Source organism: Schistocerca nitens, chromosome 3 (genome assembly GCF_023898315.1).
Source record: "Schistocerca nitens isolate TAMUIC-IGC-003100 chromosome 3, iqSchNite1.1, whole genome shotgun sequence".
Classification (NCBI taxonomy): Eukaryota; Metazoa; Arthropoda; class Insecta; order Orthoptera; family Acrididae; genus Schistocerca; species Schistocerca nitens.
Genome location: NC_064616.1, coordinates 565884207 through 565898002, shown reverse-complemented (window position 1 = coordinate 565898002; position 13796 = coordinate 565884207). Strand labels below are relative to the sequence as shown.

Genomic DNA, 13796 nt, shown 5'->3' with positions numbered 1-13796 from the left:
TGGTTCCTCTGAAAGGGCACGGCCGACTTCCTTCCCCATCCTTCCCTAATCCGATGAGACCAATGACCACGCAGTCTGGTCTCCTTCCCCAAACCAACCAACCAATCACAATAACTTCATGGTGTCACTTTGTTGTGGCAACTGAACTGGCCTGTGAACTTTATATAGTTATGGGTCTCTGTATGTGATTGTTATACTCATTCAACTTTTTTGTTTTTGACTGCCAAGCTATAATTTGGATTGAGAAAGCAAATTATAAATCTTAATACTTAGGCTAATGTTTCAGAAATATTGGAAACTTGTTTCCTGAGTTTTGAATTACTGTTAGAGAGAATTTGAAATTCATCTGTTTGTTACTGGTCACTGGTCTGTTTTATATCCAGTTTCAGCCATTGGGCAATGTTCCAATGTTTATTTCTTAACGATTTCACACTTTTATCATGACTGAAGAGATTATGAATGCGGGCAACTCGGAACACTAGACTAATAAAAGCTATTATTTTATACTGAAAGAAATTGACATAGGAAAGAATATTACAAAATGCTGAAAAACTTGTATTATAAAATAGGATTTTGGTAATAAAAGATTATGTGATACCAAACTAATTAATTTCTGAGCAAAATCAGACAGGAAAACACAGGATGGAATACAGCAGTATGAAACAGAATAAACTGCTGCTCACCACATAGAGCAGACATTGAGTGGCAGAGAGGCCCCTTGAAGGAAGACTGTTTGATGCTATCAATCTAGTGTGCTTAGTCTATATCTGATGAAGGTAGCTGATGACGTCAAGCAGTCTTCTTTCAATATGCTTGTCTAACACTCAACACCACCTCTATGTGTTGAGCAGCAATCTATTCTGCTTTGTAGTGTTAAATAATTACTGAGTAGTATTTTATATTTTCTCTCTCTCTTCCCCATCTCCTTACTTATTTTAAATGCTAAGCAGGCAAATAAAATTATGTGACAATCGTATTAACGATTGAATACTTAGTTGTTGAACAGAAAAATAAATACTTTCACTTTCTTCATTCAGGTGTGGAACATGAGGTAAAGTGCTTGCGTAAGTGGGTTCGAGAAATGGAAGGTCATTTGGAACCGCTTGACTTCAGAGTTGTACAAAGGTGGTCCCACCCAGAAATTGAAGAGAAGGCACGCCAGCTGTCGGTAAGTGCTGTGTTTTGGATGTATGTCTCTGAAATAATTTTTTATTTCGCATAAGCCTAATAGAATGTCCAGATAAATGTGGATTCAGAACTTTACGGATGCTGAACTGTTTTTAAAGTAAAATAATTGAAACAGTATTACTTCAGTGCCTCCTTTTAATGTGAGGATAATGTCAAAGAAACTGACATATTGCCTAGTAGTTAAACTTCCAGAGATTCCTGTATTCTCCATAAACGTAAAGGTAATTTGCAGTGGAATAGTGTGCATTAAAGGGGCACAAATATGTCATTGTTGCTTCGCATGCATAGGTATTACTTTAAAATACCCTACATGTGAGCCCTGGGTGGTGGTAAGCAAGCAACATCATTGACTGCTACACAATCTTTCTGATCTCCTAGCACAAAACATCACTATGGCTCATCATGTCAACAACAGTTCTTTTAAGGACCAAGGACTTACATGTTTTGGAACCGGTACTAGAATTTTACAGATTAACACAGAGTGTATAAGCAGATCTAAATGCCAATACTTATCAAAAGTGCCTGCAAAATAATGTTGACATGATCGCTATCCAAGAAACACCTGTAAATGATAAAGACCGACTTTAGACAAGAAGTAAAATACCAGGATACGATCTCCTTGGCGCAATTTACCATCCACCCTAGGAGATTGCCACATGTGTATGCACCACAATAGAGAATGCTTTCTTAATCTCAACAGGAACCTCTAATGATATCCACAGAGTTGTTATAAAAAATGGAGATTTACATATTATAAACATCTACAAATCTCCAGCAGTCCAGTGGCCACTTCAGGTCCTTCACACACAACCCCACCCAGCTATTTACATGGGTGATTTCAACAGCCATCATGAGCAATGGAAGTACAACTCCAATAATCCCATGGAAGAGCTATAATTTCATGGGCTGAAACCCAATCTCACCCTTATTTTTGATGCCAAGGATTGATCTACATTTAGGCCAGTTGCGTGGAGGCAAGAGCACATTTGTGACCTATATGTTTTGTATCTTCAGACGATAACCTCCAACCACTAGCAACCACATGCAGAGTTCTGTCTAACTTCCCACACAGTCAGCACCGGCCACTAATAATGGAAGCTGTCCTGCATATCCCACTAGTAAATTCTATTCCTCTCCCACACTGGAACTTTCAGAAAGCAAACGGGTCAGACTTCTTTAAAAACCTTGGTAAGATCTTGGGATGGATTCCTCCCCCTGAACAGTAACTACAGATAATTTGTGGGTGCAGTATTAAGCATAGCAAGAACGTTTATTCCTAGAGAATACCAGGAGTAGTACATTTGTGGATAGTCTGATGTCAGTGAGAAACTGTCTTGAGGACTTTAGCAAACAAACTGCTGCATGGTCTTGATGCCATGTGCTACCAGAAATGGCTGCACACTGATGAAAAACTTGATGTCAATCAATTGAGCAGTAAAACCTGGCCTCTGTTATGTAATGTGGTAGGTGGAAATGAAACAAAATGCAACAATCACCTCATAAGACTGAATACAGTTGATGCATGCGTCATCTCAACATCTAAATCATCAGTTTCCTGACCTTGTGTCATACAAGTGAAATGAGAACCATGATGGCAGAATCCTGACATCATACCCATATTCAATGGCTTTTCAAGGCATTAAATCACATAAATCTCCAGGTTTTTGTGGTATACACCTGGAATTTTTTCTGTGTGATGGCAAACATGCTAAAACATGAGGAATCCAGTTTTTCTCCAACATTTGCAAACAGGATCCATTCCATGACTTACGAAACAGACAAAGATCATTGATTTCTTAAAACCAGCTAAATATCGACTGACAACCTACATAGAAGCTGGATTCGAGGAACAACTAAAGACTTCTGCTGTATTTATTGATCTATCTGCAGCTTGTGATGCTGTGTGGAGGCATGGTGTTGTCCATCAGTTGTTCTATGTAATACCCTGCAGAAGAATACCACAACTTCTGAACAATGTGTTGATTGACAGAGTGTTTAAAGTAATTACAGGTAATATCGTTAGTTAGCAGAAGACCCTAAACAATGTCCTACCTCTAGGCTCAAATATAGTGCTGCTACTATTTAGCTTTTACACTGAAGCACCAAAGAAACTTGCATAGGCACGCATATTCAAATACAGGGATATGTAAACAGGCAGAATGCGGTGCTGTGGTCAGCAACACCTTAATAAGACAACAAGTGTCTGGCGTAGTTGTTAGATCAGGTACTGCTGCTGCAATGGCAGGTTATCAAGATCTAAGTGAGTTTGAATGGGGTTTTATAGTCGGCGCACGAGTGATGGGACACAGCCTCTCAGAGTTAATGATGAAGTGGGGATTATCCTGTATGACCATTCCACAAGTGTACCATGAATATCAGGAATCTGATAAAACATCAAATCTCTGACATAGCTGCAGCTGAAAAAAGATCCTGCAAGAACGGGACCAATGACAACTGAAGAGAGTTGTTCATTGTGACAGAAGTGCAACCCTTTCACAAATTGCTGCATATCTCAATGGTGGGCCGTCAACAAGTGTCATTGCATGAATCATTCAATGAAACACCACCAATATGGGCTTTTGGAGCCTAAGGGACATTCGTGTACCTTGATGACTGCTTGACACATAGCTTTATGCCTCACCTGTGCTCATCATCACTGGCAAGCTGTTAATGACTGGAAATATGTTGCCTGTTCGGATGAGTCTAGTTTCGAATTGTATTGAGTGGATGGATATGTACGGGTATGGAGACAACTTCATGAACCCATGGACCCTGCGTGCCACCAGGGGACTGTTCAAGCTGATGGATGTTCAGTAATGGTATGGAGTGTGCGCAGTTGGAGTGATACGGGACCCCTGGTATGTCTAGATATGACTGTGACAGGTGACACATACGTAAGCATCCTGTCTAATCACCTGCATCCATTCATGTCCATTGTGCATTCCAATGGACTTACGCAATTCCAGAAAGACAATGCAATACCCCACATGTCCATAATTGCTACAGAGTGGCCCCAGGAGCACTCTTCTGAGTTTAAGCACTTCCACTGGCTATCAAGCTCCCCAGACATGGACATTATTGAGCATATCTGGGATGCCTTGCAAAGTGCTGTTCAGAAGAGATCTCCACCCCTTCATACTCTTACAGATTTATGAACAGCCCTGCAGGATTCATGGTGTCAATTCCCTCCAGCACTACTTCAGACATTGGTTGAGTCCATGCCATGTCATGTTGCAGCATTTCTGCATGCTCGCGGGTGCCCTACACGATATTAAGGCAGGTGTACTAGTTTCTTTGGCTCCTCAGTGTATATTGAAGATACGCTAGCCACTCAGTCCAGGAAGTTTGGTTGTGCCTCACTGAAGATATATTAACAAAAGAGCGAAGTGCAATGGGACAATATTTTTTTAAATGGGGAACCTCAGCTAAACACTAATAAAACTGAATCCACTTGGCTTCCATCTGAGCAACACCCTAGCCAACCTTGAACTAGATATACTTTTCGAGGGTAATTGCCTGGTCCATAATTAATATCTGTAGTACCTTGGAGTTTTACTTGGCAGAAAGCTGTCATGTAAACAACATCTAACAAAGACAGAGCTAAATTGATGTCGAGAAATGCCAAAAATTATTTGATACAACATGGGGTCCTGCAGCTTTGACCTTATGATCATGTGCTCCTGGCCCTGTCTACTCAGCAGCAGAATATTACAGCCCGGTCTGGATAAACAGCAGCCACATGAGACTGATAGGTATGCAACTAAATCAAACAGTGCAGATTGTTACTGACACAATCGTGCCCACTCCAGTATTCTGGCTACCTGCTGTGAGCCACATTCAATCACCTAACCTGGAAAGAAAGAATATTCTTCTGAAGGAACGTAAGAAAATGTGCGAGAACCAGCAGCTGCCAATTAATGAGGACTTTCTGCACCAGGTGTCCCCCTCTCAGAACTGTAAGGAACGTGGTAGGCTGTAACTTCAATCTCCATGAAACTCTGATGGAAGGATGCCATAAAATACTCTGGCAGAGTTCCATAGCTTTCTTGAAGCCAACAACAAACCATGGGAACTTCATCAGCCCTGGAAGACATGAAGTACACTCAGAATATCCAAACTAACCATGTCAGATGCGGTGACCTTCTGTACAGATGTGGAAAGACAATCAGTGCAGAGTGCACCTGTGGCTTCCCAAAAAAGACTGTCAGACATTTTGTCGATCAGTGTCCTCAAAATTTGGACCCTGGATACCATCTGTAGTTCTTGGACACTTCGTCTGATGTAATAAATAATATGTCTAAGTTTGTAAATTGTGTACGTATTTTATTTGTATTTCAGAAGTGATGTGTAACTGCCATATGGTGATTAATAATAATAATAATAATAATAATAATAATAACATGATGATGATGATGATGATGTGCACAAATGATACACTTTTAGTTATGTATTATTGTCAACTGTATTCAGTTTCTACACTTGTTGCTGGATAATGACAAAACTTTTGTGATGTTAAATGTTCTTCTGTACTGTACATGGAAGGATCTAGTGATCAATAGTCCACTATCAGTGAACTAGGTCAAAGAGAGAGATGGAATGAAAATTATACACAATTGTTTTAAATTTTGGCACAAGTACAGCTACCATTATATATTTTTGCTAGAATACTGCTTTCATGCTCTGTAGACATAGTGTATGAGGGTAATCCAAAAAGTAAGGTCTACAATTTTTTAAAAGTACAGAACTCTGTTTGTGTGGCAGTTGGTCACACTGTTATGAAGAGTGCTTCACGGGCTGTGTGTAAACATGCGAACGCTGCGCTGAGGCCATTGAGAATGGAGCTCCCATTGGATGTTACCGCCAAGTGCGAATTGTATGCAGTTATTCGGTTTTTGAACGCAAAGGTCACTGCGCCGATTGAAATCCATCGGCAATTGACGGAAGTGTATGGTGAGTCATGCATGGATATCAAAAATGTTCGTAAGTGGTGTAGAGTGTTAGCAGCTGGTTTGACCGAAATTCATGACGAACAAAGGAGCGGGAGACTGTCAATTGTTGGTCGACTTATACAAAAACTGCCACAGTGTCTCCAAAAATGCATCAACAGAAATGGTGATTATGTCGAAAAATAGCTAAATGTTTAGCTGTAAACTGAAGTAAACCATTGTAGAAATAAACAGGTCTACGTATTTATAAAAAAAAATAGGAGACCTTACTTTTGGGATTACCTGCATACATTTAGTTTTCAAGATGTGTATGTCCACAGTCAAACTTAAACTGCCATACTTTTTGGACAATATAAAAATGCATTTTGAATAAAAAGTCCCTCCATAACAATATTGTGTGAAACACACAAGGTCCTGAGGTTGCATCTGTTTTTCGTGAATTTATATCATCTTCCATTTGAGCGCTACACCAGTCATAGGTTAAAGAAAATTTCTTGACCAGTGTGTAACTGTATTTGAGACTCACATAATGCAGGATGTCATTCTGGACAACTTGTCATTCATATACATTGTTTTAATGGTTATAAGTGCACATATTTCTATATGTGGTGCCTTAATATGTACAAAAAGCAGTGTGTCGGTTGTTTTTTCTCTACTCGAACAGTATTCCCACAAACACATCACATAATTTACTACCTGATGTTTTCTGCACAGTCATAACTGTATACCTGTCAATATAAACTAACCATTTTGCAGCCATGCCTCAACACCTGGTCTGTTGCTCAGAGGAAAATAAGCATTAATGGTTTGCTCTTGCCACATGTACTCTGAGATAATAACCAACGTGAAAACATATTTCTCCCAGTAGCTATAATTATTATGCTGCAAAAGAAGTAAATATTGATTTAATGTTGCTCAGTACACAATCCTCAGTAGAAATATTTGCACTTGCAGCCATTACACCCTGTATGTGAAAGACTTGGAGCATTTCTCATGGAAACAACATATTGCCAGTAGCACTGAAAATACATTTAGCAATTTTGGAGATCATATTAGTCGTTACCTCATAACTTTCAAAGATACGGTTACCTATTATAAAGTGTAAGTGGAAAAAAAAAGAAACTTCACAATTATCCAGTCATATCTTGAAAACTTTTGAGCTTCCTGCAGAGGTTGACAGCTGGATGTAATCATAGGCAAAAATTTAATGTTGAGCTTGTTACTTAGTGTGGAGAGAGAGAGAGAGAGAGAGAGAGAGAGAGAGAGAGAGATATCTGATATTAGAATGATAAGACAGAGTTGAAGTTACTACTCTACAATGACTTGAAATTTACAGATGTACAAGAGGCATTCGAAACTGAATTGCAGGTGTACTTAGCCATTCAAAAATGGTACAAATTCTTTGTGTGTGTGTGTGTGTGTGTGTGTGTGTGTGTGTGTGTGTGTGTGTGTGTGTGTATAGTACTACTATAGAATGCCGAAAGACGTAAGTGCTCATAATAAGCAGAAGCAGCACAGCACAATGTGACAAGCAGTTGCCCTGAGTCACATGTTGAGTACAATGAGTAATGATTATATTTGCGCCGGCCGAAGTGGCCGTGCGGTTAAAGGCGCTGCAGTCTGGAACCGCAAGACCGCTACGGTCGCAGGTTCGAATCCTGCCTCGGGCATGGATGTTTGTGAAGTCCTTAGGTTAGTTAGGTTTAACTAGTTCTAAGTTCTAGGGGACTAATGACCTCAGCAGTTGAGTCCCATAGTGCTCAGAGCCATTTGAACCATTTTGATTATCTTTGCATTAAACTGTGTGGCCATTTTAGGAAGTGGCATTAATGTGGTATTATACAATTAATTGTCACAAAGATTCTCAAACAGCGTTGACATATGGGAAACAACTAGTCAGGTTTCTGAGATGTATGAAAGTTGCACTTAACCTTGTTGGTAAAAATCACTGCCCATGGCATTATTATGACATGGGATCCAGTCAGGGAAGGAGGACAAGTGAAGAAAGACAGAACTGTTGGATATACATGACACAATAACATAGTGTACGTGTGAAGTTGGGGGTATGCGGTTCATGGACAGCCTCACTATATGCGAGGTTGTATTCTGATAACTCATTCCTTGCAAAATTAAAGTGAATTTAAGTGAAAATAGACTGCACAAGATGATAGGTGTCAAGCTGTGATCGACCCTCTATGACAGTGGTATTAGTAAGAAGGATGACAGGGAGACTACATCAGTCACACTTACAAGCTTTATTATAGTATTCAACTTTTATTAGGATGGTTCCATTGAAATCTGTATGATCAAAATTGTTGTAATTGAGATTTCAATTGAAGCTCTTTATCAGAACTATGTTTTCAGAAAATATGGCAGTTCTCAAGTGTGTGTGTAGCAGTTAATATTCTAGATTACCACATTTCGAGGCATTTTTAATTTTTGTAATTTTTTTGGGGCTTGGCTTACCTTCCTTTATCATTTGGAGCATTTCAACACAAATGCAGCAAGTTCAGGAACATGGACAGCATTTCAGTGGTTCATTCGCATTACATGCACTAAATTCTTATGTTTTAACATTTTTGAGACTGAGGACTTCAGCATATAACTCCCATGTTCTTGACTAGTCTTCTTTGTATATGTGTTGTATTTATTACACATACTTTCTATTTTGAGGAAGATGAAAAACATTTCAGAAGTCTGCAGCAATGTAAGGTAAGTTTCAATTAAAACATTTCCAAGTCCTTACTCAGTCTTCTCAAAACCACAACAAAGAATTAATAAGTAACATTTATCTATTTATAGCTGGATTGCTATGGAAATAAATTCACAAATAATTCTGATGATAAGCGGTTGGTATGTGCACTGTATAAACGTAGTGAGAATATTTGATATGATTGGAGAGGAACAAAACAGTACAGTGCCCAGTCACTTAAAGATTTTTGGGATATTAATTTTCTTCCACATACCTGAAAAAGAATTACCTACTGAAAAATCCATGGGTCAGCTTTGCTACACTGTGGCTAGTTCGCCAGACAAAAATGTATTTTTAAAGTGAATATTCATAAAAAAACAAAATATTTCCCTGCCATGATCTCCTGTGGTGCAACACATGTTGCTCTCACAGATCTTCATGTTCATATTCATGCCATCACACGAACTGCAACATTTGGAGAGTAGGTTGTGGCGGTCTGCTTTAGAAAATAGCAGAGATGGATCACTTTTGTTGCTGCTGTTAAGCAGCTGGAGTTGTGTTGACAGCTCGACAGGAAGCCCAGCTGGACGCAACACCTGGATGCAGTGAACCAGAGCAACCTTGCTACGATATGCCCATAGCTAGGTGAAAGGGAATTTGTGGCAGTGAAACGTACATTTTTGTTATAATCGTGATTGTACGATCATGTGCCTCATTCATTTTAATGAGGTTTAAGGCCAGTACAAAAAAGAGACGACTCGCGGCAATTATTAAAATAACGACGTAAATAAAGAAAGTGAAAGCTGGCGCATGTATCATCTCGCGCTCTTCTTTTTCGTGTCTGCTGTGGACTGTCCGAGAAAGTGAACGCTGGCCACGTGCTCTGAGCCGCCGGGAGGAGCAGTTCCTTTTACGTCCTGTCCCCTGCACCGGCCTATTAATACAGCTGCGTGTTACAACACCTGGTTGCTGCGTGAGTTCCCGCAGAAGTTTTATTACTTGCGAAATGTCAGTGGCATTGGCAACGAGATTGTGGGCCGCGATAAAGCAGCGCCGGCGGCGGCTGGCTAGCATGGACGGCTCGCGCTGTTTGCTACTTTGAGTGATGGCTGAGTCCCACGGCGCGATGGGAGGCGCTGGTGACGAGCGATGGGCGGGCAGATGCGGTGCACAGGAAGCTGTAGGAATGCGCGCGCAAACAAGCCCGCTAAGCAGATTATGAGCGCCCTGCTAATTGTTCGTCCTTCTGGTTGCTAGCCGCCGGTGGTACCACCTGCGTCGGACGCCGAGCTCGGTGCGGTTCAGTGAAAGCGTACCAATGGCGTTCTGAATTAAGGAGATTTCAGTATTTGTATGTGAGTCGGTGGGTAAATGCCGCACTACAAATCTAAAGGTGCGCTCTGCGTTCCCCAGCTGGTCCTAGGAAGTTGTTTTTTGGACTCGTAAACCTCCGACAATGCTTTGTTAATGGGGAAAAACGCTAAGCTGCATCGTCGTTCAGATTCCACTTTAAACTATCAGTCCCGCTGTAACTAGTCGGATGAGTCAGATCACTACGTCCAAGCCAGCCTTTTCGTTGACGACAGCTTCATTTACTCATCTGTATTAGAAAGGAAAGGGGTACAGTTTCGACTACTGCGCCTCTCTCTAATAGTGCCATGACCGGATCCTGTGGGCTGAATAAGGACACAGTTGACTAATAAGGAGAGGAAGGCTGGAGTTGAGTGAAACATCTCTCGCTCATTTTGTCAATAGTCATGTAATGGAGCCCAAGTTGATGCTGTGTTTCTTCACTCCCAGAAAGCTTGCGTTACAGTTCTGTATTGTCGCCACTGGATTGAAGACGCCCTGGAAAACAGAGCTTACTTCATCATCAATAGGATGACTTCGTCAGAAGCAAAAGTAGTGTCGGGCGTACCGCAAGGAATTGTGACAACTTGGTACACAATGTTGTACTATAATTCTTTGAGGCTGTTGAAGGACGGCGCAGTTGTACACAGGAATGTTACAAAATGCAGGAAGGCCTGTCTACAGATGGTAACTGAGTTAAAAGATTGTCACCGGCATTTGACAGTCATACAAAGAAACGAGAAGTAATTCATGTATCTACGAAGAGACTACATATCTACTGACTACACCTGTGTGTATCTACTACTGGTATCGGCCACAGCGGAAAAGTCTAAGCGTATTCTTCCAAAAAGATTATGGAGAATGGCCTTATAAAACATTGCCGCCGGCCGGGGGTGGGGGCCGAGCGGTTCTAGGCGCTACAGTCTGGAACCGCGCGACCACTACGGTCGCAGGTTCGAATCCTGCCTCGGGCATGGATGTGTGTGATGTCCTTAGGTTAGTTAGGTTTCAGTAGTTCTAAGTTCTAGGGGACTGATGACATGAGAAGTTAAGTCCCATAGTGCTCAGAGCCATTTTTGAAAACTCATTGCCAGGAACGCAGATGCCGGACGGACAGTCATTCGAAGAATTATGACAGAGGATAGTTAATGCACGAAAGAGCTACCAAGTGAGGTGGCGCAACGGTTGACACTAGACTCGCACTCTGGAGGACGACTGTTCAAATCCTCGTCTGGCTATCTTGATGTCGAGTTACTGTAGTTTCCCTTAAACTGTTCTGATCGATGTCGGGATAGTTCCTTTGAGGAGGTCGCGAAGGATTTCCTTCCCCAATCTGAGCTTGTGCTACACCTGTAGTAGCCTCGTCTTCAACTCGGTGTCACGAAACCATCGTCCAGCCTATTCTTGAGTACTTCCAACAGTCCAGATCCGTGATAGTTATGTTACCGGGAAAGATAGAAAAGATACAGAGGAGAGCCGCAGGATACGTCGTGGTTTAATTTAGTTATCGCCTTTAGTGACCTTACAAGCAAGACATTGTACACCATAAAAAGATCGTTATGAGAATGCCGCAAGCACACTTTAAAGTCAGAGAAATGTTAGATATTGCCACGTACATGTTTCATGACGACGATGAAGTTGCAATCAGAGATGCAAGCTAATCTTCTGCTCAAAATCCGAGAATGGATTAGGAAGGTCGTAAACTTCAGATACTGGTATAGAGTACCTTTCTCCACGTACTGAACAGTGGCTTGCATGGTACAGATGAAAACGTAAAGTTAACGCCCTGTAATTCGAAATAGACGTATAGGGTGCCGTATTCCCTTCGTGGTTCTTGAAACGACCACCAGTGATTAAGTCAGCTCTAGAATTTGTGCGATATTCGACATGCTGCTATGGAACATTGATAGATATGTTGAAAAGCCGTACTCTACTACAGCTTCAAGCCATATTCTCATTGAAATAACATATTTGAAATTGAGGTACAGGTGTTTGGCATTGCACGACGGATTAAACGAAAACATTGAAACAATTCAGAGGCGTGATGCTACACTTGTTACCGGTAGGTTCGATTAACAAGCGAGTATGACGGGGGTGCGTCGTGAACTCAAATTGTAATCCTTGGAGGAAAGACGACGTTCTTCTCGTGAAACATTTTTGAGAAAATTTAAAGAACTGTCATTTGAAGTAAACTGTAGAACGATTTTAGTGCCGCCAAAGTACACTGATCATCATAAAGATAGCTGCACCTAGTAGCCGACCGATCCACTGCAAACTGGGTGTGCATGTTGCACACTGTCAGCTATGCTAATGATTACTTTTGCACGGTCGGCCACGCAAGCGAGGAGCGTGAGTGGAGTCGTGATGATGTGCACATAGGTTGATAAAGAGGGCCCCCCAAAAGGCGGTGCCGGCCAGTAAGACAGCAGGTAGCGTCACTAGAACATCACCTGCACTTTCACTGTGCTCTAGTGACAAGTTCAGCAGCGGGTTGCCCAGCTAGACGAGTCTGAGAGGGACCGCATCGTGGGGCTGCAGGAGATTGAGTGGTCCTATCGACATATTGTGGGCGTCACTGGTCGTACGGACACCACCATTGCCCATTGTTAGCGGCAATGGATACAAGAAGGCACACGTGCAGGATCTGGACGTGCGACACGCACCACAATTAGAGATGGCCGACGGATTGTCCACCACGCGTGAACAGATCCATCGGCAACTATAGGGCCCATGCATCGGGCTGACCTGCCTTTTCTGCGACATCCCATAAGTGCTAGTACCATTGGCAGGCGGTTGCATGACACAGGACTTGCAGCACGTTGGCCTTTACAATGCCTTCCACACGCATCCTCGCGGCGTCATGTCCGGCTCGCCTGGTGTCAGCAATGGCGGGCATGGGGTCCTGCAGACTGGCGGCGGGTCATCTTTAGTGACGAGTCCCGCTTCTGCCTTGTAGGTGATGATTACAGGGTCCATGTCTGGAGGCGCCGTGGAGAGCGCCAGGAAGAGCGGTTTGTCGTCTCCCGTCACAAGTGCCGCCAATCTGGTGTGGTAGTGTGGGAACGATATTCTGCGGTGCTTGTTCACCGTTAGTGTTCCTCAAGAGCTCCGTGACAGCCGCACGGTATGTGGAGGTGGCCTTGCAACCGGTGGCTGTGCCATTCACGAACGCCCAACCATGCCTTGTTTCGTCTTCATACCGCTGCCACATCCCGAGCATGCCTCGCAGCTATGGAGACTCTGCCATGGCCAGCCGCATCACCTCATCTCTCCACGATTGAGAATGTGTAGGGTGCCATGGAACTTGCAATCAGGACTTCATATCCACCGACCAATATGCGAGAACTGCGTAGCATAGGACGGAGTATCACAGGACTACATGCGACACTTGTACAACACCATGCCGCCACATCTGGGCGCTTGTATTCACAACCACGAGGGCCCGACGCCATACTAATACGTACATTTTATGAGCGCGTGGTGCAATAAATGTTGTTTCTTCAAAGTTGAAAGTTTAATCATTTCATATGTATGGTACCATCTTTCTGCCTGCCAACAATGATAGTAATCCGCCTTGTCCTTCTGGATACGGCGCTTTTTTACGACGATCAGTGTATATT

The 13796-nt window shown here is 42.3% G+C and overlaps 1 protein-coding gene across 1 annotated transcript in view; it reads left to right on the top strand.

Annotated features, from left to right (window-relative positions):
* LOC126248471 (klarsicht protein) overlaps window positions 1–13796 on the top strand; it is an 892903-nt gene that overhangs the window by 428958 nt on the left and 450149 nt on the right. Inside the window, exon 8 of the mRNA XM_049949484.1 lies at window positions 1038–1168. Within this exon, the coding sequence (XP_049805441.1) occupies window positions 1038–1168 (131 nt within the window). The remainder of the gene's footprint in view (window positions 1–1037; window positions 1169–13796) is intronic.